The 26341-nt window shown below is 47.7% G+C and overlaps 9 protein-coding genes across 11 annotated transcripts; 2 read left to right on the top strand and 7 right to left on the bottom strand.

Annotated features, from left to right (window-relative positions):
* Window positions 1–945: 945 nt before the first annotated feature.
* Window positions 946–2667, bottom strand: PV09_04245 (uncharacterized protein). Its single transcript, XM_016357563.1, has 3 exons — window positions 2512–2667; window positions 1533–2433; window positions 946–1476 (listed from the first exon to the last, which is right to left on the bottom strand). Exons 1-3 carry the CDS (start codon window positions 2585–2587, stop codon window positions 1107–1109), a joined length of 1347 nt encoding a protein of 448 aa, XP_016214355.1. The 5' UTR covers window positions 2588–2667; the 3' UTR covers window positions 946–1106.
* Window positions 2668–2902: 235 nt separating this feature from the next.
* Window positions 2903–3719, bottom strand: PV09_04246 (uncharacterized protein). Its single transcript, XM_016357564.1, has 5 exons — window positions 3614–3719; window positions 3411–3489; window positions 3305–3338; window positions 3196–3254; window positions 2903–3138 (listed from the first exon to the last, which is right to left on the bottom strand). The coding sequence occupies exons 1-5, from the start codon at window positions 3619–3621 to the stop codon at window positions 3109–3111; spliced, it is 210 nt and encodes a 69-aa protein (XP_016214356.1). The 5' UTR covers window positions 3622–3719; the 3' UTR covers window positions 2903–3108.
* A 2076-nt stretch (window positions 3720–5795) lies between these two features.
* On the bottom strand, window positions 5796–9578 carry PV09_04247. 2 transcript variants are annotated; one of them, XM_016357566.1, is made up of 4 exons: window positions 8668–9578; window positions 8080–8539; window positions 7820–8032; window positions 5796–7772 (listed from the first exon to the last, which is right to left on the bottom strand). In XM_016357566.1, the coding sequence occupies exons 3-4, from the start codon at window positions 8028–8030 to the stop codon at window positions 5857–5859; spliced, it is 2127 nt and encodes a 708-aa protein (XP_016214358.1). In that variant the 5' UTR covers window positions 8031–8032; window positions 8080–8539; window positions 8668–9578; the 3' UTR covers window positions 5796–5856. The 2 variants fall into 2 exon arrangements, with proteins under 2 accessions (XP_016214358.1, XP_016214357.1); XM_016357565.1 differs by having other exon boundaries at window positions 7820–8539.
* Window positions 9579–13605: 4027 nt separating this feature from the next.
* On the top strand, window positions 13606–16074 carry PV09_04248. Of its 2 annotated transcripts, XM_016357568.1 has the most exons (4): window positions 13606–13934; window positions 14114–14660; window positions 14715–15434; window positions 15485–16074. In XM_016357568.1, the coding sequence occupies exons 2-4, from the start codon at window positions 14184–14186 to the stop codon at window positions 15650–15652; spliced, it is 1365 nt and encodes a 454-aa protein (XP_016214360.1). In that variant the 5' UTR covers window positions 13606–13934; window positions 14114–14183; the 3' UTR covers window positions 15653–16074. The 2 variants fall into 2 exon arrangements, with proteins under 2 accessions (XP_016214360.1, XP_016214359.1); XM_016357567.1 differs by having other exon boundaries at window positions 13606–14660.
* Window positions 16075–16995: 921 nt separating this feature from the next.
* Window positions 16996–17541, top strand: PV09_04249 (uncharacterized protein; the record flags this gene model as incomplete). Its single annotated transcript, XM_016357569.1, has 1 exon — window positions 16996–17541. The coding sequence occupies one exon, from the start codon at window positions 16996–16998 to the stop codon at window positions 17539–17541; it is 546 nt and encodes a 181-aa protein (XP_016214361.1).
* PV09_04250 (uncharacterized protein) lies at window positions 17295–19261 on the bottom strand. Its single transcript, XM_016357570.1, has 3 exons — window positions 19014–19261; window positions 18159–18961; window positions 17295–18101 (listed from the first exon to the last, which is right to left on the bottom strand). Exons 1-3 carry the CDS (start codon window positions 19211–19213, stop codon window positions 17608–17610), a joined length of 1497 nt encoding a protein of 498 aa, XP_016214362.1. The 5' UTR covers window positions 19214–19261; the 3' UTR covers window positions 17295–17607.
* A 562-nt stretch (window positions 19262–19823) lies between these two features.
* On the bottom strand, window positions 19824–20757 carry PV09_04251 (uncharacterized protein). The gene has a single exon (XM_016357571.1). The coding sequence runs from the start codon at window positions 20618–20620 to the stop codon at window positions 19853–19855; it is 768 nt and encodes a 255-aa protein (XP_016214363.1). The 5' UTR covers window positions 20621–20757; the 3' UTR covers window positions 19824–19852.
* Window positions 20758–21044: 287 nt separating this feature from the next.
* On the bottom strand, window positions 21045–21923 carry PV09_04252 (uncharacterized protein; the record flags this gene model as incomplete). The annotated part of the gene is made up of 1 exon (XM_016357572.1): window positions 21045–21923. One exon carries the CDS (start codon window positions 21921–21923, stop codon window positions 21045–21047), a length of 879 nt encoding a protein of 292 aa, XP_016214364.1.
* An 897-nt stretch (window positions 21924–22820) lies between these two features.
* On the bottom strand, window positions 22821–24816 carry PV09_04253 (uncharacterized protein). Its single transcript, XM_016357573.1, has 7 exons — window positions 24096–24816; window positions 23993–24039; window positions 23898–23924; window positions 23745–23824; window positions 23635–23686; window positions 23562–23571; window positions 22821–23486 (listed from the first exon to the last, which is right to left on the bottom strand). The coding sequence occupies exons 1-7, from the start codon at window positions 24104–24106 to the stop codon at window positions 23036–23038; spliced, it is 678 nt and encodes a 225-aa protein (XP_016214365.1). The 5' UTR covers window positions 24107–24816; the 3' UTR covers window positions 22821–23035.
* Between the last annotated feature and the right edge of the window lie 1525 nt (window positions 24817–26341).

The following is a 26341-nucleotide window of genomic DNA, read 5'->3' on the forward strand; positions in this document are numbered from 1 at the left end:
ACACTACATTCTTTTCATACGTTACATAAGATATGTGGATGATGAATTCAGAAAAGACATTTATCAGCCAGAGGTTTGGACTCGTAACATGGGTGTCGTTTTTTGGAATTTATACCTTTATAAGTTCTTACTATAACTAATTTGTCTCTTATTTAATATTTAAAATTTAAATATTTAAATATTACATTAAGTATTATTATATATTAGTTTTGTTATTTCTGCCAGAAAAAAATTTAAAGAAGAAGAAGAAGAAGAAAAAGAAAAAGGGGAGGGGGAACAGATCTAGTTCTCGCTCAAATCTTTGATCAATTCCTGTTCCTCTTAGCCTAGATTATTTATTATGTGTTATAGAATAAATCTTTAGAGTAGGACCTAAATATAAGTACAAGGCAAAAATGTATATTTAAGGTATAGACATTATATATAGGGTATATAGGAGTATTTAATTTATGCTTGCCTATTTAGCAATAGAAAATTTTATGTCTACTCTTTTGGGTATTTAGATTATATGATGCTCTTATGAATAAGATTAAACTATAAATTTATAAAGATAATTAGTAGTATTAAACAGTGTATAGAGTTTTATAATAGAACTGGAAATGCCCCAATCTGCTGATAATAAAGAAAAAAATTAATATTTAGGGTTACAAGACTAAGACTAAATATACCGTAATATCTGATCCTAACTATACTAGTGTTCTTTTTGCAAATTTAAAATAAATCCAGTACCTCATGAACAGCGAATGTTTATCAGAAGTTGCGTTATTGTAAGCCATGGATGTGGCACATCACATACTTGTCTTGAAAGTCCTTTCAGGTATAAACGAGACTGACGTGACCGAAGACACTGAGTCTATGATTGCAGCCCTTCTTAAGTACTACTTGTGATCAAGTAATGTAATCGGTCCGGGTTTGACTGCTATACTAATTCTGTGCACCGATGCTTGCTCTTGAAAATGCTAGCTAGTTATGGTTAAGGTCTGCAAGTTGATCAAAACTTATAGTAAAAACGTAATCTACATAATCCTATTTAGATCAAATATAAGATTACATATGTAGTTTTCCATTACTACCCTATCAATCTCGATTCCTCTTATCGAGTTTACCTATGCCCTCATTGTCCTCTTCTTCTGAGCTCTCCTCTGTTCCTTCTCTCTCTCCTTCTCAAGGAATTTCCTCTGCTCTTCCGCACTCAGTGCTGCAAGCGTCTTATCTCTCTTCTCCTTCTTTTCTCTGTCTGCCTTCTCCTTACGTACTTCTGCTTCTTCTTCTTCTGAAGCTTTTTTGATCTTCCTGATTTCATCCTCTCGAATTCCCTTAACGCGCTTCATAACTTCTGGGCGGAAGTGGCACTGCGAAACAAGAATATCTGGCAGACGCAGGAAGTATTGGAACAGGCTAAGTGTGTTGGCTGGGTAGTAGGACGACAACTTGAGTTGTAAAGTGACACGCTTGCGAGGAAGAGTTTCGTCGATGCTGATCTCGTTGTTAGTCACAGATTTACAGCTTGTGAACGCGTGATTCGAGCTTACGTTTTGGGTTTGTCAGTAGGCTGATCACTCACGATCAGGGCTATGAAATCATCGCCAGCATCTTCGATCGCTTTCGCAAGATCAGCCGTAAGAAGAGTCTCCGTGATCTCCGCATTCTCGCTCATGACACTAGCCCAAGTGGGGAGTTTGGGATGCTCCTTTGTCGTGGTTAAGCTGAGATCGTATCTCTCCTCGCGCATCCTCTTCATGACCTCCTTGTTCACCACTGCCCATACAAAGCCATCATATGAAGAGTTCCCACCAACTTTCAAGGTCTCGCCCTTAGGAACTGGAACAAGATCCTTCTCTTTGCCGTCAAAAGCATACGCCGTAGCCTCAACAGTCTCTTGGGTCGCTGGCATGCTCTCGAAGAAAAAACCAATAATGTTTTCCCCAAGAATGGTCAAGGGGTTAAACCGCTTGATCAGGGTCAGCTTGACATCCATGAAGGCAACATTTGTCCGTCCTGTTGCGTAGGTGACAAACTCCGCAGGAGAATTTTCTCTGATGATCTCTTCCGGAATCACTAACGCGTCGCTCGTTACACTCTTCACAAGGCCCTCTGCTTGCACATCGTCTACCGTAGGTGGCTTCCTTCCTCCAAAACCGACCACAGCATATTCCTGCGCAATCAATGGAGCGAAAGATTTCGCCCAGGCCTTCGCACGGCGACGGTTTGATCCAGTACCCCAAAGATGCACTAAGATCGTCAAAAGGATAAAGGGAAGAATTATCATTTCAGTATAGAAATCGGCGACGGTGGTTCGTTCCCAAACGCGGTACCATTTCGTGTACTGAAAGGCCGGTCGAGCAGTCGCGCCAACTCCTGCGACAGCAGAAGTTAATGACGGCGAGATGGATGCCGGTGATGGGTCTGGAACCCCAGCGAAGTCTGCAAAACCTGTATATAATCATCAATAAGCTTCATATTCAGCGCGTGGGAGCTATTGAAAGCTGTTTCGAGCTTCGGTGTTCATACCTCCTGCATCTCTTGAAGGCGCAGCAGCAGCCTCTGGTTTTTTACCACCGAAGATGTTACCAATTATATTCGCCATAGCGAAGAAATCCCCCAATCGATGAAGAAACAGAGGGGATAATGATTGTAAGGAGGAAGAAGATGGGATGTTGTGTTGCGTGTCGCATTTGATCGCGCGAAGTTGGGCTGGTTTGCTAAGCCAAATGCAGGATGACGACCGTGGGGAAAGTGTACTTTGATAAATCGTTATTTCCGTGCCCAAAGCTTAAGCAGCACACGAAATAGGTGAGAGGGAGAGCTATTATGACGCATAAGATGCTCTGAAAAAAGATTGCGCGTATTATCCAAAGGCTTTGGGCTGCTACACATGGAAGCTGCATCATTGGAGAGGAAATCAAAGTGAAAAGATCATCTAGCTTCCGAGAGCAGATCTACAAGAAGCACAAGTAATGACATAGAAGCATAGTCGAGGCAATGATTCGGAAGATCTATTGGGGCTCTTTAATGCTATATACAGCTTCGTTGTCAAGTTTTCCCAGCGACATCCGCCCTGCTTGTGAAAATAGTCCTACACAGAGAAAATGCTGGCCTACTCATACCCTAGTCCTTGCCAAACCATGTCTTGTGTCCCTATCCTTTATGTCAGTGTCTATTCGCGAAGATTCAAAGGTTGGCGGTTGAACGTACGAGGACCATGCGGCCCATCATGTACATGGAGCTCGTCAGGCATACGGCAGTTGCAGCGTCTGCACAAGATTAGCACTACGTTGGCAAAAACAGTGAAAAGGTAACCTACAGAAAGGATAGAGCAGGAGTGGAGATCTGGGAGTCTAGGGAGTCATTCCATCAGCACATTGATGCTCTCTCTTACAAGTTGATCTACGGTAGAGGATGGACCGTACCTTCCAGCGGTCTGGGATCCCGTCCTTTCTCTGGAAGAGTCTCTGGTAGTGTGGAACACGATTCTCACGATAAACGAAGCTATATAGCAAGGAGTTAGCTCATGTTCCTTTGTACAAGCCTAGACGAAGAAGCTTCAATTTGACGATGATGCTCGTGGGAGCTGAGTCGCCTGTGAGCTCAATGAACAATCAATGCAACGTACCCGGCCATTTTTGAATCTCACGAATGCTTTAAAGCTCTGTGCGAGATGTGTGAATACGGGCTGATGTTGTTTCCACAGTCGTGAAGCTTTGGTGGTTCGATTGTGTCGTGAAGAGACGAGGTCGGACCGGAACTATACGACCTTGCCCTGTAGCCTCAGGCCAACACGAAAGGGCTTCCGTGCTCAAGAATCCATACGGGACTGATTCTGTTTGAAGAGCTCATGATACGAAGGACATGATTTTTCTTTGAGTTTTATGTACATCATAATGTCGCACTTTTGGTTTGGGGAGTATCATCACCATGATTAACTTGGACATGCATTTTTCCAAGAGCTCCCTCGATCTGAGGCACGAATTAGCAATTCACTTGCACAATCCGTTGTCATCGAGCAAAGTAACCGTATTATTTTACGTTTGTAAACTGAGCAATGTTTCTACAACTGATTATAAGTATCCTTGGAAATCACTTATCCAAATTTTAAACTAGCTTGAGGCTTTTAGCCGTGAAAAAGTTGTTTTGTCATCTAAACTTCGCCTTGATCCGAACTCAGTTGCTGGCTTTTCGCTCTGCAATAACAGCAGATTAAAACTGTCAGCCTCGGCTAACTTGGGCTGCTTATATCTCAGTTTCTAGAGCACCTATTTCATAAGACAGGTTACTGTGGCTCTAGTGGCAGAACAGCGAGCGCACCACAAACTAATTTTGACTCAAGAGCGCTACTTCATACTACACTGAGTCCATAGAGCATTACTAGGAAGTTGAATCTCCGAAGTTAAGATTAAATAACTTCGCTGTATGCTTGATATGAGGTTTTGATGTAACCCTGCCTGACGAATTCGGCATTCTTATCATATTCAGCGAGTGTATACACGAGATATGAATGCCCGAAGTATCCTTTGCGGCTGTTTAGAGAACCTTTTAAAGCCTTATGGAATACGCATAGGTGACATTTATTCACAAAAAGGACATTTTTAACTCACATCGGGAGTCTTACAGCTTTTTAGACAGGACTGACTCGCTTAGGAATAAAGTAGTGACCTACGAAGCTGCCATAGTCTCTTGTGTGCAATTATGCTGGGCGGGAAGTACATCACGCAGTTCGTCCTTGTCACAACTACGATGATAGTTCCACAATGGGGAGCGCTGCACCGTCTCCAATTTGCCTCTATGAACATAAGGTTAGCATCGCGGTGAACCAACACGGCAGCTGGTAATCCAAAAGCTTGTGTTCTTTTCATTCTATTGAAATGCGATCCATAAGGGTGCGAACGACCTGTTGGGCTGCACAAGTTCGGTTTTCTAAGCCCGCGCCCTTGATTAGATGTTTGCGACGAAGACATAGGGTTTCTTTTCGTCAGTTGCCCCTTTCCAATAACAAAAGACGACCAGATGCATGAACTTTTGCTGAACTTCAGTAAACGGAAATTTCATTCTCACTCGTGCTCAGGATCAGCAGTTACGCAAACGGCGCTACGAATCCCGCGCTGGTCATCAAACACTGGAGGTCGAACTTGCCATCCATTTGATACTCCCAAATCTGTGAAGTCGCATTACACAAAGAACGGAGATAGTATTATATTGCTAAATATGTTATTGTGAAATTTTGCTCATCTTACCAACGAAAAGCATCCTTACGCTCAATATACCATTATCAAATGTTATCAAAGGATGGTGGAAATATCCTCGGCCTGCGCTGTTGAGAAGCGACGTTTTGATTTTGCGAAACCTTACAGTCCATTCCTTGGGCAAAGGCACGGGTGAATCCTTCGACAAATTCTTCGTGTTTGTGGTTACATTTTGACTTCTACAGCAGTTCTATTGTAACAAGAGTTTTATCATGTGGTTAGCTACGCAACGAATGTAAATAGTCTTTAGGGGAGGGGAGATTTGATGTTACAACCATGCACGTAAACTATGATGCGAAAACCAAGAAGAAATTGGAGGTTTGAAAAAGGCTGATATTTTCCTAGACATCTACATGCAGACTGGTCTTTGCTGCAGAGGAAAATTCGAATTCACATTCCAGATGTTATCACAAGCCCCACGTGCAAGCGCCACCATTAAACTTTTGGACCGCATCGGTGTCTCTACGTACTTAAAAGTTGACATGAAGATGCGTATAAAGCTTTTCGTGCTGAGAAATAAAAGAACAGTAGCAAAGACGAGCAAGCGCATGCTTATGAGTGGCCTGACGCGCTCAAGACTAGCAATGAATTAATTAATACCCAATTCTGTACGAAGCTAAATTAAAACCCAATCATCCTCTGTAGATGGACCTACGTCTTGAAGGAGCCAATTCAGTTTACGCAGATCCGGTTGAACTAAGTAGTCTCTAGATTCTAGTGAACATAACAGTGACTTGCTGAAGTAGCACTCTGGGAGACCGGGATGTACCATATGTGGATTTGATCTGAGGAAATCCTCGAATGTCAATCTTTGCTTGAGATGTAAGCAAATGTCTAAAGCTTGTTGAACCCAAAATGCTCTGATCGTAAGCGATTTTGGATACGGGCCGCACATTTCCGTCAAGAGAGAAGACGCCGTTGCAATTGGGGATCTGTGTTGATTTTGAAAGTCGACTAAACGATTGAATAGGAATCGAAGCAAGTGGGCGTGACTGACGATGGCAGGGGAGGCCAATTGTGTATCGGACATGCGTCTTACTTCGTCTATTAGAACAATCGAATTCACTGCAAGCTCCTCCGCAGGCGGCACCTCCGGCTCAAACACTGCCATTAAAACATCATCTGTCTCTTTCTGCGATACTGGATGGGGACTCATCGATGGACATGTGATGATGTCTGGTAGAGGCTGTAAATCTGGCGAAACAAATGTCATTCGCGCTTCTATAGCCTCCCAAAGCATAGGTGTGTAGAATCTCTCCCAGAGTGTATCTTTTATATCGAAAAGGGTGCTGAATCTTGAGAAATTCATTCGTGCGACAGAAATTTCCTTCGAGGTCTCCTTCGCACTGGTATCATTTGAGGCGAGCGCTGCATGGACTATCCGAATCCAAAAATACGCGTGCGTCTCCGAATATGCAGGGATACTTGAGTTATGTGCTCTCAATCGGATCGTAATTGTCTGCAGAGTTGCTAAGGTTTGTTTGATAAACCAGTCACGTCTAATGTCTGTGGACATATATTGGCCGACGACAGCAAAGGCGAATCGCAGCAAACGCGTCTGATTTTCTTGACAAGAATATCGTTCATGCGCCATATGAGCTTTTGTCCCATTCATTAGATCAGGCAGTGCTCTAAGATCAGGTAATCGCCAGTAATACCTCGACGCAGGCGACATCATCAAGTCCTTTGTGTAGTATTCCTTCCATAGTCCGGTATTCATCAAGTAGGGTGAAGTTGAGAGGACTTCCTGAAACATTCCTTGGTCAGGCCATCGGTCTAAATGTTTATCATCCTTAAATTTTCTTGTGGCTCCCAGCAACTGCCACAGCCAGAATATTGTCATAGTTCTGTGATCCGTATCGTGAAATCTGTCGGGACTTGTTTCTTTAAGGCCGCGCGAATCATCTAGAAACATATTTGCGCACTCGAAGATACTGAGACCAGAGTGCAGTGTCTCTAGAAGTAGGAAGTAACCAACTCTCAAACGGTAGAGATGCTTCCTTTCAGCAAGGCTTGTTGACGAAAATGCCCAGCAGAACTGGGTCGCATGCAGATGGGTGCTTTGTTCTTTGAAACCAATTTCCACTGAACCAACACCATTATCTGTAACTCTAATGCTTTCTGAAACATCTTTTGGTTGGTCTCTCGTTTGGATAGATTTTGAGTTGTTCGTTGCTTGATGGAATGCTTTATGAAGTGTATCAAACAATTCGAAGCATCGATTGCCAGTTAAAGCGCTGAACCCGGGCAGATCAACGATCATACAATTAATTTGCTCCATATATGGAGCTACTTGGCGTTCAAACTTGTTGCGGTGTTCTGCCAAGATCTTGCTTGCAGAATCTTTTGGTAGCGCATCCTGCTTGTTGAAGATGATAAATAAACGCCGTGCCGACACATCGACCATCGTTTCTACAACCAGCCTAAATCTATCCAACGATTCGTTGATGCGTCCGTCAATCGGATTGTGAACGTATAGCAAGCTAACATCTTTAGAAATGTAGTGATGGATAGATTGAGTGTTGTCGCAGCCTAGCGAAATTAGCGAGCTTTTCCCACAATCGCATTTGGTTTCTCACCACCAATATCCCAAAAGGTATAATTGGCCTTTTTGTATGTAATGGTTTCGGCGTTGAAGCCAGCAGTCGGAACTGTTTGCACCGGTTGATTCAGCTTAAGTCGGTATAGAAGAGTAGTTTTCCCGGCAGAATCATTTCCTAGGACCAGTATTCGCTCGCCCTTTCTCGCGAAGACGTTGACGTGCTTGAAACCCTGAATTAAAGTTGGCATGTCTAAGATATCAGAAAAATTAAATTCAATAGATAACTGAACGCCATACAAATTTTGTGATTTTCGAAGTTTATATCTATCGTGTTGCCTGTGCGAGATTGGAATAGCTGGCCTTTCCTCCTTGTTCAAGGTTGACGCCTTGTAGGCTCCAATAAATGGTGGTTGCACTTTGTTTGAGGGGATCGGCTGGTGGCGTAACGAATAACACATGTTGATTAGTACCTCAGAAGAAAAGAGTCGAGCTGGAATTCAACTCCTGAAGTCAAAAGGGCTGTTGATTTTTCGAACCCGTGGCTTTCCATGGCGAGAACGAAGGAATTGGGCATGACAACCACTCTGAGCTGGAGGCATATTCGGAACTTTTCTTTCTGCTTTTCGTTGTTCGTTGTATCGTACCAGCGCGAGCTTACAACAGCCTGAAGGACCACTATTTTCGCCGAGAGCAGCAGAGAAAATTCTTCATAACAATATTTAACCGTCGATGCGTAGGATATTCCCGAAATTTTGTGCTATTCCTTGTCAGTGCTCAGCCATCACTGTTGAGTTTTCAGTGGGCCTGCTAGTAAAGTCATGGCAGTGACAACAGGTCTCGCCAAAATTGGGTGACTGTCTTGCATCTTTTGCGCCTTGCACGAACCTTTCTCAATGGACTTAATCGTTTTCTTATGAACGACGTGATGTGACCTGACGGCTGGTTCTTGAACTCGATGTCTGAAACATCTTTCATAGAACTGCAAGTTGAAAGGCCAAAGTTGGCTCAACCACCTACGCTATCTCGGGCATATGTATATTGTACGATTCATCTATATATTTGTTCTTGGGTCATGGTAGAGCTTCGAAGTTACGGTAGAAGGACTCTTCGTGTCTTGATGGGGAGGCGATGATTAACTGGAGTAGTAACGTATATTGCGATTCTGAATGAGAAATCAGTTGATTTTTGTTCTATACAGAGCAAATTTTATGTTGGAATTAGTAACTTCGAATGCGTAACTGATGCACGCAAAGTATTGTGAATTGATTTACATGCCTGTTCTTAAAGCACATGATGCAGGGAACGTTATTGGCCGCCGTCAATATATTCAGCCAATCGATGAAATGAGACGTGCGTTAATCAGGTGTTGATTCGGCAACTCCTGAAAGTTATTGTTGTTTAACAGTATGCTGTCACTTTAACGGACTGCAATCCAAGGTCTTGTTACCAAGCTCGGACGATGCACCTGTAAGTGGCTAAAAGCATAGTATGACATTTTTTACGGCCTCAAGGTGTTGTAACCAAGTGCTGCTTGTCATAGAACGTGGAGACTAGAATGGTGTTTTCAGAGCTATCAGCGTTCCAATGGAGGAGTCTCCGGACGCTTATGATGTGGCCAGCTGCGCAAATAGCGCTGCATGATCGTTTCCAGCTCAATTTGTGATTCGCGAGACTTAGGTTTGAGGCAAGCTGTCCAGCCTTAATCCATAGATTTTCCAAGCGATTTTACATTCAAACCAAAATTTTAAGCGCCGAGGAATTTGTAAACTAATATTGGGCCAATCCGGCGGTACAAGTAATACACTTGAGAGATAATTTGGAATTCCCAGCGCTTAAAACCTATCAGTTCTGTGATAGATCACAACCAGTTGTTGGGAGCGACCAGCTGCATCTGGCAGAGTGGACCGATGCGCTGCCAAATGCAGAATCGGCTGTGGCAGATTTTTAAGCTTAGGGTTTTAGTCGGCACAGGGATAGTATGGGACTTGTATGTTTCAGAAATGTCAATGCGGTGCAGACTAGTCTAGATATTAATCGTACATGCAAATCTACTAGTTACTCTTCTGCTTGACGTGATAGATTGCCTGTGCTATTAGCATGGTGCCAAATCCTCAGCGGATGGACATTACTCAACTTGGAGCTGCAATCGAGCTGAAAATGAAAATGCGTGGAACTCTTTTGAAAAGACAGTCACCAAAGGTGCGATAAGCGTTTCCAGCCGTATGAGCTTAATCACGGACGGATCATATGGAGTTATCCTAATTGGGCTGCAGAGAATATGGCTAGTGTCACTAGATGCTTGCAAAGTGCCCAGGTAAATGGCGTGCCCGAGTTTTGAGCGATCGTCGTCATGCAGCGCCTCGTTCAAAGGTCTCGACCCAAAAGGCAGATTGCCATGGATAGATTGGGATCCAGTCAGCACCCATCTAACACAGCCTGTACTACATGTAGCCGAACAAATGAATGAAAGATAATCTACCCAAGAGACAGGATGGCTTGTGAGATATCACACATCGGGCGAAACGGGTGTGCAATGAGATTGCTAGGGTGCGTCCTGGATTTTCGGGACTGATCGAAAAAGAGATCAAAAGGACAAGATCAGATCATAGGCAATGGTGGCAGCAGGATCGTGATTCGTACGCAGGATGCAGAAATTCGCCGAAAAGAATGTACATTGCAGGTTGCATATGTGAACTCCAAGTGCAAGCACACGCATGGCTGCCGGAGCAAAAGCAGCCAACGAACGTGCAAACACTGCTTCGCAACCAACGTCATTTTCGGCAATGCTTGTGGCCAAGCAACATTAGGAATAGAGCACTAAGTTGATCTGGAAACCTGTTTCCAAGTTTTTAGAGGCGTTTCGATCCAGAACATCGGCAGACGGGGGCACTTAGACGGCGTTTCAAGATTCTTCGGCATGATGTGCGCCTGTAACAAGAAATCTAGGTTTGCGAACGTGCGCTGGCGGGCGTACAACCACACAGGCAAAGCAAGAAGGGCACTGCAGGTAGTGCGTGACCATTATTTTCGTGGCGGTCGACTCGTCCCAGTCGGGCCACCGGTGATATCGCTCCGATCGAAGATCCAGGCGCCAAAGGACGGTTTGGTCGGATCTGCAGTCCAGCGCTAAGCTAGGTATACCAGAGAAGCAATGATCTAACGAGCAGAACGAGAAGCACGTATGTTGGAAAGGACCGACATCTTCAGAGGTTAAGAAAAGTATGATGTAAATCCGATCGGAAACTCGCCAGAAGGTTTGCCGAGCAAACTTTTTTGGGAGCTGTACGACTGTGCCACTCGAAACACGTTTAGCTAGGGGTTTGCTTTAGCGTAATGCAGTTTGGCAAAGGACGTCATGCGAAATATCCATGCTGACGACGTTCTGAGCTGTGAGTATTTGGATTCCGACCGCAGGACTTACAATCATGTATCTGAAGCAATCGTGCAACGCCTTCGCTGTATGATCTTCAGGTCAAGGCACATCCCATGGGCGGCAGGCGGAAGTTTTTTTTTTGGAACGTGTTGCCTCACGGGCCACGGTGGTGGCGCTCGTCAGGTCTACCGATCCCTGAGTCAGATCTAGAAGCATCGTGGACTACTCCGTGCTTGCGGTGCAGATTCGCCACGCCTCACAAGTGCCACGCGTGTCTGAGAAGTTTTTGCGGCATGGAGAGATTTTGGGATCACTAAAGGGTTGTAGGCACACCAATTGCTGTGCATCAAACAGGGCGGCGAAGGACCAAGCCCGCTGCCCACTGGACGGACTCAACTGCAAGATTCCGCAATGAAGCCCAGAGCCTGGATTGCTGGTTCTATAGCTGCCCTTGCTGCTTGAATCGTGTAAAGAGGGAGTCCCCTGTCGCCTCCCCAGGTTTGCGGAGCTGTGTGGCTGCGAGTTCCGATGTCAGTCCAGCTGGAGAGTCCTCGGATGCGACGTCCTGCTGTTTGGAAACATGTATGGCGTGTACGATATCACTTGTCCCGACACTCAACGACTCGTCACATGTCCAAATAGAGGACTTCGCTGCTCGTGGTGTGCGCACCACGCGCGAGGTTGTCAAAACGTGAAGGAGCTTTTTCCCACGAGCGAGCCGGAGATTATTGCAATCTTTGTGGCTGCATGATCGAGAGGGGCAGAGGCCAATCATGCCCATCTGTCGTACCCACCTCGAAAGCTCATTATCCCGCTCACCCTGGAAGGAAGGCGGAGCACGCCAATCTGTGCCGGTGTCAAGCAGCTGTCAAATCGATCGAATGGCGCCAAGAACACAGTCGATTTTGCTCGCATCGGAAGCGTTACACTCTCCTCTTGTGTTTAGGCTCCAGGATAGCTAGGCGTTGACGTGCTTGCATGCCTCATTGTTGTGTGCTTCCGACGGTGCTAGCAAGGAATTTTCGCCAAACATTGCCAGCTACGTCGGCCAACAGCCTGGGCAGATCTTGCAGATCTCGATACCCGTGTTCGGAAGTAGAACCGCCGAGACCAGCCGGATCTCGAGAAAGCTAGAGCGAGCACTAGCTGAAATGGATCGAAAAGCGTGCCATTTTTGGTTCTCAATCGTCTCGGATTGCTCCTCCTAGACATGTACGTGTGATGCGGGCTTGGGGCCTCACATTGAAAAGCGCTGTTGAAGAAGGTTGAAGTTCTTTGAAATTCGATCCAAGAATGGATAGATCAAAGGGCTCCCATGTCTGCATTTCATCTTCATGCGCATTGTTGAATCGCAGCTGTGGAAGATCGCTTTCCATTATTTGAGTTTTTGGAAATGAGCATGTTGCTAGAAGACCCACAAGGCTTCGAATGATCATCAGCCTTGAAGTTGTCATTTTCGCCACATGGACACTGACACGCAGATGGACAGTGATACGCTATAGCGCCAGAAAAGCCGTCACAGCGCGTTTGTGCCAGCCATTGGCGCGGCCGGTAATTCAACAAGCCGTTACAACCACAATCCCACTCCAGGACACGCCAGAGCTCAAAGTTTGAAGTCTGAAGCAGCTGAGAAGCAGGTCCAAGAGCTAAAGTTAAGATAGTACGTACGTTATCGATTCAGCCCACCGTCGCATGCTTTTCTACTGGATGGTGACACATGGCGTCTCACTTTATCCTTGACGACGGCGACTGGCACGAGCCGTCTCCTGCAAGGGAATCTTGGTACGTGCGATCAGCCTCTTTCCCTAAATCTGCTCCACCAGGTGCGCTATCCGCAGGGTGGCAGGGGCTACACTTTCGATCAGCACTTGATGAGTCGTGACAGTCGTTCACCGTTCATTTAGACTCCCAGGAATAGTGACGCTATAGAATGTCACCCCTGAGCGAATACGTGCGTAGCTAAGACGAGCAGAGTGGAACGCCTTCGATTGGCAGCAGCATTTAGATCAAACAACAAATTTCCTATTGGTTCATGTTGTGGAGGAGCTAGATGTCCGATGATGCAGTGAACGACTTTGGTCGTCCTGCAAGCGGCGTGTTGTCCTGGACCGAAAGGCTGCACAGCAGGTGTATGACACGATCCATTCGACCAAAACTGTTCGAGGACTGCAGGGAATTGATTGTCGCGACTTGTGTATGCCACAAACCGGCTTATGCAGTATTTAGAGTTCAATCAGAATCAGCAGCCAAAACACACTGCAGCTCGTGCACGATTAGCTCGTCTCTCAGCGCCTCTCGGAGAATAGTTCGAAACCTTGAGGGCTAGCGCTTCACCTGTCAAAACGCTCAGTCAAAGCTCAGGCTCCGCTTGGCTGCTCCTAACGCCGGCTGGAGGCAGCCCAGCGTACAAAATCGTCCGTTGGGGCAATGGCGGGCCGCTACAGAAGAATCTCGCAGGCTCGAGGGATCTTGTTTTGCCCATTCTGCTGACGGGTCAAGCAACATTCCCAAATTTTCTCACCCATTCAGACCTGGTGTTGGTATTCACCCACCGTCAGCTGGTAAGAGTGAGCAGTAGATCGATCATATGATCACCATAAGTCTCAGCTTTCATTCGCTATACATGATTTAACGGTCCTGGCGGCAAGAGCGCACTTTTGCATGGACGTCGTCCACTCTTGACTGCCCACTTTCTGCGGGTCATAGGAGCCTTCGAGCCGTTGGAAAATTTAAAAGCCAAAATTAATGGGCTTGATTGGAAGCGCACTCGCAACTGACGGTACGTATTTCCATTCAGATTCACTGCTTTGGGACCTTGCAGCTGTCATCTTTTTGGCTCTGAAGCACCATCAGGTAGCTGTCTACCAAACTTTCCCCTCCTTCCGTAGCTTAAGCACGCAGATATGACAAGCGACAGTGCCAGAGAGAACAAATTGTCTAACATCAGCACTTGGCCAGTGTCATCTTGATTCCAAGGGCAACGTCGAGCAAAAACGCCGTCAATTTTAAATGATCTTGACAAGCCCAGATGGCATCGCCCGTCACAATTCACGCCACCCATCCTTCTTCTCATTTCTTCTCCGTGCACTCAACCTATCCTGAGGAACATCGAGCACGGCGCCTCAAGGAAAGTGTTATGGGACAGCATCGTGCTCATCCCTACCAGAGAGAACGCAGCTATTCCCCTCCAAAAAAGGGCATCGATTACAGGAGCACCCGGTTCCCAGGCTTAGCAGTTCCCTTTCAGCAAGCGCAACCACCTTCGCGAGCCCATCACTCGACAAATTCTTCTCGGTCAATTGTAAACCAGCCGGATTCTTCTTCAAGATCATCTCCCATGACTCCGGAATCCACACGAATCGGCGTTGAACAGCTGGTCGATGGCTATGCCTCGACAAGATCGGCTACATCGCATCGCGAATCACAGCGCCAAGACCCCCTAGGGAGATCTCCAATGCGAGGACCTGGAGATCCAGAAACTGCGCGGCTGCCTGGCATAACGTCGGTAAGTGACCTAGAGTAGGCGCTCTTGCAGCCAAGTATTTGACCAAAGATGTAGCTTCTAGGCTTAACGCAGGACTGCCCAACGTTCGAGGCGGAGCAGCGATACCAACATTCATCTTCAGGCCACGGGTACCAGCAGCGACCTTATGGACACTCAGCAACATCCAGTTTGTCATCAGCTGCTTCGGATCCGGTTTCACCCAACTCGTACGGAGGTCACAGCTCGCGCAGCCCGATTCCGCACCCTTCTTATCCAGACGACAGAGGCCGGACTCAATCTCGTTACCCATACCCTTCACGGGAAGATCCATTGCTGTATTCACATTGCGAGTACGGCCGCACTCAAAGCAATCCAGGGAGCCACTTGCGCCATCCATCTTCTGCGTCGCATCAATACCCGCCGCCACCTCCGCCGTCAGGTCCCAACACGATGCTTCCGCCCCCACCAGACCCATTTTACAATAGTGCATACTCTTCCCAGCGACAGTCTTATTCGTACAGTCAGTCACACGGGCCTCAGATTGGCCAATCCTGGGATAGGCAAAGAATCGATAGTGCCGTGCCGTCATATGATCACTCAATGAGTGCTAGCTCGGGATATGGTTGGGGATATCCTCCTCACCACAACAGCTTAGCAAGAAAGCGACGAGGGAATCTGCCAAAAGAGGCAACAAGGATATTGAAGGAATGGTTCGGACGACATCACGATTCTCCTTATCCCACCGAAGACGAGAAGCAGGATCTATGTCGCCAGACTGGTCTCCAAATTAGCCAGGTTGGTCTCTTATTTGATTTCGAGGCCTTTTACACTGACAGCTTGAGTAGGTGAACAACTGGTTTATCAACGCGCGCCGCCGATTGCCAAGAGAAGACGCAAAAAAACTTATCGACGAAGGCAAGAATCGAGCAGGAACAGAGGATAGTGCAGACTCTGACGTGCCGATGGATGGAGCAAGAGAAGATGTAGCGGATGGCAACATACGCTACTCATAACAGCAGTCCTGGTTCAGCTGAATGAAACGTCTGCTAAGACGAGGCTGAAGAAAAGGAAGATAAGACTGTTCTAACAGTTCGTCCGTGGAGCTCGTGAATGACTGTGAGCACGGGAAACCGCTTCAATTCAAAAGGATGAATGACCTGTTCGCTCGAGCAAAAGTCCGCGGTTTCCTTGCTTTGTTACTGATACCCACTCACTATGGCTTGTGCCAAAGGAGCGTCGGTATTCTTGTTCTAATGTAACGAGAAGCGAAGTTCTTGTTGAGAGTCGCGCATTACCGATGCTTGATCTTATCGAATGGCATTGATGAGACGTACAATTAACGGGTCATTGGGGAGGAATTTACTATAATAGTGAGCAAATAATGTTAGAAGTGAAACCTCTTTTCGGTCGAAAATTCGCTGTCGGCCTTGCAGAACTCTATCTTTCTGCTCCTAGCTTTTTCTTCTTCTGCAACTTCCACGTCCAGGCTCTTTCCCCAGATACATTGTTGTAGCTGAGTTGGCAAGGTTAGTTTAAGCACCAGTGACTTTGGTCTAGATAGCGGACTTTTTGACACCAACTTTGCTTGCCTTGGCTCGGAGCTCAAGAGAAGACTTGAAAATCCTCACTCAGCTCGCATCATTCCGTATTGCTCTGTGGGGAATTAAATAACACTCGAGATCGCAGAGGCAGAAGGGTCTGCAGAATGCAAGGAGCGAAACCTAGGCGTTTGGTTCATCTTTTGTGTACCCAGCTTCTCAACGGCCAATATGAAAGGATTGCATTGGAACCCGGCCATTCCAGGTACTTCACCATCATGAGATCTTCTCGACATATTAAGCCTTCGGCGGAGCCCTTTACGGAGACAATTTTCGATAAATTTTATCGAGCCCACTATGGGTTCATGAACCCGAAGAGGGTAAGTAGAGACGCCAGGCCAATTGAGCGGTTACAAAACCAGACGCTGCGTGCGCACGGCGCTCCGACGATCCAATAAACGCCATGACTAAAGAAGCAAGGTTGCAAAGATGATTTGTGTTCCAGTTGCTCGATTTAGATGACGAATTTGCAGAGCTCAACTCGTTGTTTCGAGGAGCATAGGTGGGCTTTATAGATTTTCTTTACATCAGCTAAGCGAATCAATTGAGAACGCCCGTGGCTCGTCTCCGAGTTCGACAAGGCTCTGAAGAATGCGCATTGCGGAATTGGCTGACGGCTGAGGTGGAGAAGACGCCAAGGCCAGGGAGATTCCATTTCACGATCTGTTAAGCTGTTCTTTGGTGCTTAGGAACCAATTCCGACGACGTTGACAAATCACGAACGTGAAAAGTGAATTGATAATGGGGGTGACGAACTCATGGACCGTCTCCATGCAGCAGCTTCGGATCGAATCGAAACATTTGGCCCGTCGCAAACAGTGCCCCCTTGGGAAATCCCGGCCTCTAACAGCAAGATTGTTGCTTGTGGCAAATCAACGGGACGACCGCAACGTGACAGTTCAATACTGCGCAGGATTTGGCACGGAGTTGTCCAGGTCAAGCGTCAATCCCGCCATGCCGTGCATAAGACCGAATATCATTATCTCTACGGAATCAAGGAGGTCATCCTCTCGTACGGCGAATCCGCGCTGTTCCTCAACATGCTCGGCAAGGATGGCGCCGCCCCTCTCGAGTGGGTGCGGATTCTGTTCGAGGAGGAGCGGTGGCCGTACAAAGAGGGCTGGCGGCCCCCGAAGATTGTCGACCAGAGCATGATGAGACACGTCATCACGAAGCTCATGGAAGCGAACGAGGACAAAGCAGAGGAAGCCGTGCTCGTCGGCCTGGGAACGGTCCGCGCCTTAGAAGCTGCGGTGGCGAGTTTGATCAAGGTTTCCAGCCCTAGTTACTGTTCCGTCATGTAGCGAGCTAGATCTAACAATTGCCGACCGTTGTGATACCCTCATCAAGCCGAAAATCACAGTCGAGATCTAGTTTCGCGAGTAGCTCGATCGCTGTCGCCATACCGTGCCATATTTCATCACCAGGATGGGAATCGGTGCAACTGCCAAAACGATACCCGCCAACACAGTGAAAGCCCAGCCATATCTCAGTTTTTCCACTAGGGGGCCAACTGCCAGAGGCAAAAATGTCCCCATCAAACACCTGACCACGAGGACGGCAGTCGTTGCAGACGCCGAAAAGAGGCCAAAAGCATCGACAATATACGCCATCAGTGGAACAACACCGATAAGCAGAGAGAATCCCATAAAAATCACAGTGAACAACATAGCCGAGAGTGACCACCGACATTCTGCTATCCATCCATATAATGCGATGGCGATCGGCAGAAGGCATGCGCCAACAATGACAAGTGGCAGACGGTGCTCTGGCTGTGCCCTGCCGTTGTTCGCTTTGCGCAGCATTAGGTAGATTCTGTCAACTGCCAAATTGCAGACAAGAATACCTGTGATAGAACCGAAGCCTGATTCTTTGTTAGGAGTGATTCTTCTGAAGCCCTGAAACAATGCGCTAGACATACTAAACGTCATAAATGACAGTCCTGTTTGTGCTTCATCCAGTCCGAAGCAATCCTGCAAGATATCCGGAAGACTAGTTGACATTATGTAAAAGAATGTAAAACCAATGGAACCGTACCATGCCATAATTTGGAGGACGAAAGAATCCAGAAAGACGCGAGCTGGTCGCTTGATGGCCTGCCATATCGCATTTGTCGATCCTTCAACTTCGGTGCCGGTGATAGTCTTTACAAGCTTATTTGCAGCTACGCTGTCATTATGTTCTTGTCTCAATGCTCTTTTTTGCAAGATCAAGACAGAATATGTCTCTCGGAAAAAGAACAGAAAAGTAAGCTCACAAGCTGATGCAATTACAGCTGCAATCAGCACAACTAGTCGCCAATCTGCAACTTGGGCAATACTCGCACCCACAGCAGGGCCAATTGCGCCTCCGAGAAGAGTGGTAAGAAACACGCAAGAAATAGCGCTTCCTCTGTGCTCGGGTTGGAAGATATCGCCAATAACGCTTGGATTAAGCACATTGGAAGCCACTGAAAGTCCAGTTAGGAATCTTGCAAATATCAGGAGCTCGATATTCCGGCTCATGGCGACGATGATGGTGCCGATGATGAACAGAATGTTCGAAGCATTGTAGATAGGATAGCGCCCGAAGCTTTCTGAAAGCGGTGCAATCAATAAAGGTCCTGCAGCTTCTCCAAGCTCCCATATGGTGACAAGCAGAACGCTGGCTGATTTGTCGTGCCGGCCTTCAAGATCCCGAACGATGTGTGGGGCAATTGGCACAATTCCCACACACGTGAAAGTTCTGATTTTGCTGTTAGCTTCTGCTCAGAGCATCGGAATACTATAGTACTTGCGTCGTAAAAGACATGAATGATAGCAATGCCACAACTCCATACTTGTATGCTTTAGGCCAGTCGTAAGGACAGTCTGGATCTCCGTTGGGATCAAATTTGACACTTGCGACCCGATCTAGTTCGGGAAATTCCTCATCGTGTGCGGTGGCAATAGAGCATGATCGGGCTTCTGTGCCTAGCAAAGGAGCACTTTCATCCATCTTAGATTTGGAAACATGGGTATAGAAAGCAAGTCATGGTTGAATTATGAGGTTGTGCTAGTATAACCGATTACATATCACGGAAGACTAATCCTGATTCTGTGCTAGGGCGTACCTTTCTCCACAAACACTGTTATCAGCGCTCTCCGCACAGCTGCATGGCTGTAGAACACAAATGCGAGCATTAAAATTCGCCAGCTCGCCAATTGGTCATCTAAACGAGACATTGGATTCCATTAGATTCCAGTCTTGCAAGCCTTGATTTGAAATTCACGATGCGAAGACCGTCTCCGATTTCGGCTCTGTAAACATTTCGGATGGTTGAGATACGACGGCATATGTATTGCCATGCCATCTTTCCCCTTAGATTCATATCATGCTGAACTTGAGCTGCTCTGCCTTAATGTAGACCCAAGAATTTGAAGCATGAGTGGAAAATGCGGCGATAGGTAAGTCGAATATTTGATAAATGTCCAGAGAGATGCTTCGAGCGTGGTCAGAAACAACAATGCACTTGACGCGCAAATTTAACCCGACACAATACCTAATTGCTGGCAAAAAGCGGCGCAAGAAGAAAGTAAGGATATGTGTTCCATGTGAAATTCCTGGTAGTTTTGAATAGAGCGTCTAAATAGATTTTTACGCTAACACATGGCCTCCATCAGTGGAGTATATCGAACCAGTTACGTTGCTGTCCCGCATAAATGCCAAATATCCCTCGACCACATCTTCCACTCGACCAACTTTGCCTGTTAGAGTACCCTTTGATATGTGCTCAAACAGTTTTTTCTTGTCATCTATTGCCATCCCTGCCCAGAGATCCGTATCCACTGCACCAGGGCTGATTAGGTTGACACGTACAGGTGCAAGATCCAAAGCAAGATTACGAGTCAAAGCGTGGAGTGCTGACGCGTATCCAGCAATGATGCTCCAGCCTTTGTTCGGCTTAAATGCAACGCCGCCTGACGTAAGAGTGTATGACTTTGTCGACTTGGGCAAGTGTTTTGCCAACAACAACGGCGCAAAGTAGCGAATTTGACCGGCATCTTTGATCTTCGTAATGCTCATCTCTGCTAAAGGCATTTGTGCAAGCTTGTCACCGGCCGTGTAAACAACGTGGTGGACCTCGCCAACTTTTCCCATTAATTCGATTAACTTGGATTCAACGTCCTCGACGCCAAGGTCGCAAACATAGCCTTTGATCTTCTCCTTCTTGCTGGGGTATGCTTCTTGAAGCTGTGCAACAGCGTTCTTAACGCGTTGCTCGCGGGATGATGAGATGAATACCGAGCAGCCAAATTCAAGACAAGCTTCAGCTACGCCATAGCCTATGCCAGCGGACCCGCCTAGGACTAGGACACGCTGGCCAGAAAGCTTGTTCAAATATTTCTTCTGATCCAACATCATGAATATTTCAGGCACAATGAGGTTATCGAAATATCAGTGAAAGAGATGATATGGAGGACTCCTTCATTTCAATGCCCTTCCACGTACTTATACTCATTATCATAACATGGCTTGTTTCCTTCGTTCAAGAGTGGAACATTATGGATTTAACGCTGATAAAATCTACTCAATCTCACGGACTTTAGCGGGAACTTCAACAGACGACGACGATCTTCGCCTAAAGTGGAAGTACTTGGATTTGAACTAGTCTGACGCTACTGTGAAGTCTGGTGCAGGGCGACATTTTCTGTAGTTCTCAAGTCATCTCCGGGATATGTCAGAATGAGCCTCTAAATGAGCGCCTAGATCTGAGCATTTATGAGCGGATTTCAGGCCACCAGAAGTCGTAGCAAGGATACGAAGGTACTATCGCTCCTAGCTCTCTTTACAACTTTCCCTCCTGGAGTGGTTTGATGGAAAAATTCGTTCTTGGATAATGAATTCGCAAGTGGCCCTTTCCTCCAGGAACCTCCGATTTCACAACAACCTCGTCCGCGCTGATAGACAGCAGCTCGCCTTTATCATGGTGATTCATTCCTGAGTCAGTCGGAAACATCTCAACCAGTTGTCCCTTTTTAAGCTGCAACGGATCGAGTGCGTCAACGTCACCCTCCGGCTCTGCATACTTGCTGCTCAGGACTTTTCGCACTGTCTCTTCGATTCCAATCGTTTCCGCACGGCCATCTTTCTCATGGACACTAGCGACAAAAGCTTTGTACCGGTCTAGCCATGCGAAAACTTTAGGATATTGCTCCCTGGTGAACAGATCTCCTTTCTCGCCTTCCTGCTTCAACTGAGCGAGGCCCACGGCCCAGTCCAAGTTCCAGGCTGCGTGTATGTCGCCCAACCTCGGCTCATCCGTGCCGCTGATGAACTTCCTACCATCGGCCAATATCTTTGTTTCAAATAGATTGAAATACATTCTCACGTGTGCCATTGCCTCGGGTCGCTGCCGTTCTCTGCCCTGGGCTTCAAAGACGCGTCCTGTCATTTCAGATCGATCCTTTGCGAACTCAGGACTGATCAGGGAAGGTGGGATCATCTGCGCTGCGCGCAAAAAAGGACCTGCGTCATTGATGAAATTCTCAAGAAGATACTCAAATGCTTGCTCGATTGGACTGGAAGCGCCAAGGGTGTTCTCTGGATACAACTTTTCAAGTTTCGAGATTATCATGCGGCTGTCGCAATAGATATCCTTGCCAATTGCCATCACAGGAATGCGACGATAACGAACACCGAGCTTGGCGAGCACTTCGCGTGGCATAATAGGTGGTTGAATGCATCGCTTGTAAGGGAGATGACGTAAGGCAAGATATCTAAAAGGGAGAGTGAGCTACGGAGCAATGCAAAAACCTGGGAAAACACCGATTATGATTGGATTATTCGCCTATCCAGTAAACAAGTACAGTGGTATAAACACGTAAGAGGCATAATCTAATCGAGCCCCGAGCGAGTTCCCATCCGCTGTACTTGTTTTTGGTTTTTTTTTTTTTATACTTTTCTTTTTCACACAGTTCCACGTATACTCCTGAGATCCTGAGAAAGCCGAAGAATACGTTCGTTCACTTAAAAATAAAAAAAAACAACTTACTCGTCGACTTTTCTACCATAAACACTAATATCGTACGTGAAAAGAATAATCTCCGGCTTCGAGGAGGCCATTGTGCGATCTTTTCAAAAAGCTCAATTTTCCCTAGAACTAGCTCTTCACTGGAAAAGAAAATAAAAGAGGCCAACAACAACACCACCACAGCTGCAGCCTCTTAAGCCGGCCGGCCGCTCATCCTCATGCCCCGTAAGTACGGAGTACAATCGCGTGAAAAAATGCGGAGCGCAACCCCGCCCCGGTTCTTCTCGGCTCTTTCGTTCATGAAGTCGAAGATCCACGTTTGGCATCGCTTTTGGCTGTTGGGACACTTCCAGCGAAAGCGAGTCATGACCTTTTTTTATTTTATTTTTTCTTCTTATTGTTCGCGGTCGTCTCTTTTGCCTGTGCCAAGCGCTCAGGTGGTGGAAACGTGCAGCCGAAGGCCTCTTCACCTTCTGCCCCAGATAAAGCAGTAAAAAAAAAGGCGTGAGCTTTTCGCGAGGTTTAGCAAACATGTGACAGGCATCGGATGCGCGAGTTTGCATTAGTCTGAAACTGAAGATCGATCTGACATGACGAGAATGCATTCTATCAGGACGCCACATTTAAGGAACAGTCGCGCTCTGTACCTGTGTACCGCAGCGCTCGAGCATCCGTTTTCATGTGCTGGAGAAGAAAACCGTCTATTGGTCTACATGTGACAAATCGTAACTTTTTCCAACCACAGCGTTGGCTGCAACATTCCAAAAAACGCTGCCGTCTCGTATACATAAGATACCATTCCACTTTCATAATATTGTACAGCTGCTCGGCCCGCGATGCTTCTGCTTTCTCTTCCTCTTCTTTCGGTGTCCCGGCTCTCCTTGTCTGCCGCTATTGTATCTTCCGTAGTCTTCATCTTCATAATAATAACCTTGGCGTCGTTGTGCTTCCTGATCCTTTCGTATGATTTGCCTTGATAGGTCTCTGAAGCACTCGTCTACATTTGCCCTTCTTCTCGCGCTGGTTTCGTAGTAGGGCGCATTGCCCCATGACTGCGACACGGCGAACGCGCGCGCCCGAGACACGGCGCGATCTTCCTCCAGGTCGCACTTGTTTCCGACCAAAACGATGGGCACGTTAGGGTCGTCCTTAATCCTGATTATCTGTTCACGCAGTTCGGTGAGCTCTTGCAAGGAAGAAAGCGAGGTTATGCTGAAGACGAGAAGGAAGCCTTGCCCGGTCTTCATGTACAGTTCTCTAGACAAAGGTTGTTAGCATTGGATTTCTTTCGGGACACGGGAGAAGGTTCGGATGGATGTGAAGGTCACGTACCTCATCGCAGCTGGCACAGGCGAGGATAGTTAGCTTCTTGGTCGTCAGGGCGTTGGGTCGTATGTGAACATACTAAACTGTTCCGTCCCGGCCGTGTCCAGAATTTCCAGGACGATTTGTCGGCCCTTGAGGAGTTCGGGTTAGTCGCGGATCAGGTTGTGTTGTGAGCGTTGCTGAACCTACGTCGACATCGAGCGTCTTCCGATACGAGTCTTCGATTGTCGGGTCATAGCTTTCGATCCAGATGTTTTGAACAAATTGAGCTGCACAGATTATGAACAAGTGTCCTCACGCTACGCGCGGTTCCTACGACGGACGCGTGGTGGGGTCGCGTACCAGTCAAACAGCTTTTGCCCACGCCACCTGTGTCGTTGCCAATCAGCGAATCTGACGTCGGCCATCGTCGACGCGTCAAGGGCTAGAGCACGAACCGGACCCGAGCACAACGATGTTGTATTCTCTTCGCGCGTTATGTGGCCTTGTGGATAGAGATTAGCTTCTGTATGTGACGTGCGGCAGCGCGCTGTTCCGTACCTCGGCGCCATGGCGAGCAGCGATGAAGGCGGTGGAGCGGCAGCGAAGAGCTGCCCATGGAAGTGGGATTGCGACGACGAAGGCAGCTGAGGTCTTGAGGACGCGGACGCTCAAGACACGATGGCGGAAGAAGAGATGTATTCAGGCGCAATCAGGGGGACGCAGTTGGGGGGACGTCGGCACGCGACGTTTGCTTTTCGAAGCTCGACGCTGACGGGCGGTGACGTCCAAGGAAGTACGGGGTGAAGTTAGCAAGATCCGCACACTCCACTCAGGGAGGGCAACCTGGAGTATATAGTCAACCCATTGGTGGCCATCAAGAAGAGCCGGGCACGTTCAGCAGAATGGCATCGGTTCGGCGCAGGCGCAAAGGGGGCCCGTGTTGGAGTTTTGAACGAGCATTGAAGAGCAATTGGTGCTTGCTCACCTGGCTGGGGGCTTCGATACGTCAATCAGAGCAGATGGAACAAGCAGTGACAAGGCACCGTGCGCCCACCGAACCCCAATATCCTTGACCTGGTTCTCCTGTCTGCTCGCTCGCGGCGTTTAGGCGTGCACGATCTCTGCTGTTTTGCCGCGGATGACACATTTAATGACGACCGATCGGGCGCAAGGAAAGACGGCGCGAGCAGAGTCAGCTTGCGCTTCGCATTGTTGTGCTGCTGCTGCTGTTATGCAACGAGCGGTGCGAGCGGAGCGATGGGGGCGATGGGACCGAGCCTGTTGCCGTCGCATTTTGTACGGTGGGCGCGCGCACACACACGCACACTGCCACACACACCACCGCACGCACACAGCCCAAAAAAAAGAAAGGAAAAAAAAAAAAAAAAAAAAAAAAAAAAAAATTCCGCCTCGAGCCTACAGGCTCGAGCAAGTGACGCATGGCAGACAGACCCGGCTGCATCGATTAAGCCGCCATGTGCTCGCCTAGTTGACTCTTCAGTGGAAACGCAGCGGTCTGCCCAACGTTGGCGGTCTGCTATTCGCTCAAGAAGAAGCCGACCCCGTCTCTTCATTGGCGGATGAAAGAAAAAGATGGCCTGGCTGATAGAGAAGCCCTGCCAGCACTCGTTCGGACGCTACTCCAGCACTGCAGCATGTTCGGAAGACATTGGCAGTTTCCGGAGAGTAGTTGCCAAACGCAGCATAGACCAGACCTCCCAAGCATCCGGTGCACGATCTAATTAAGCTCCAAGCCCAGCAGCAGAGCCGTCTTTTCGCAGCGTCTGACGTTGTGGCCAGTTGGAAAGTGCCGAGTCTGTTGCGCTGTTGTTAGTGCTGCGGACCTGCGTGGACACACAACCACCGGGCGGTCACGTATGCACGATATACTACAGATTTGCAAGCTGCACAGCACTTCCCGAAGCGCCGACAAAGGTAGCACTGTGATGACGGCTGCAACGAATCGAAAACGGAGCGCCGAACGCCTCTCACGTTCGCTTGGATGCGAATTGCGCAATAGAACCTGGTCGGCAGTATAACGAAATTGTGCTGCTGCGTGGACAGGCGCAAAAGACGCCGTGTCGACAATGCGGACGAGCTCTTGCTACAGACGATGGCCGTGACGATAGTGCCGTGTGGCCATGGCTTCTGGTTTGATGAGACGATGCCCTTGCGACCACTTTGAAGACTCCATGCTGCCGAGCTTGCGTCCGAGTCAAATGGGATGACCAGCGTCTTGGTGCGACATGCCGACCAGGCACAGATCCCGCGCGATACGATGATCGTGAACGTGTCAAGCACAAGTGTATAGCCGTGGGCATGAAGACCGTTTTTTCTTTTCCCCCCCGCCGCCCACCCCTTTCGCTCGTGCTAAGCTACCTATAACGTTTGACGTACAAAGCCAAAGATCAGACCACGCGTCGCAAACAAAGTGCACGGGACGCTATGACACGCATGGCAAAGCAGAAAAAAAAGGACGTGAAACACCCTATTTGGGAGTCTTGTGGTTGGGGGCAGCCGTGAGGCCTGACTACGTTGCGCAACGCCTACGGTGTCTTGGCTACGTTGACGAAAAGAGGGAGTGGTATAGGACAACGCTCTTCTGCCATGTGGCGAACTGCGGGAATGGATGCCAGGCATTGTGGACCGCTCGGTAACCCCAGATCTCGCCTTTTTCCTCTCCCACGGCCTCGGGCAGCGGGTCTGACGGGTATCTAGCCTAGTTGGCTCGATCAAGGCATCTGACAAGAGAGTAGGTGTTATGCCGGTATGCCATGGAACATTATTTGTTATGCTGCGACGAT

This window comes from Verruconis gallopava, assembly GCF_000836295.1.
Source record: "Verruconis gallopava strain CBS 43764 unplaced genomic scaffold supercont1.12, whole genome shotgun sequence".
Classification (NCBI taxonomy): domain Eukaryota; kingdom Fungi; phylum Ascomycota; class Dothideomycetes; order Venturiales; family Sympoventuriaceae; genus Verruconis; species Verruconis gallopava.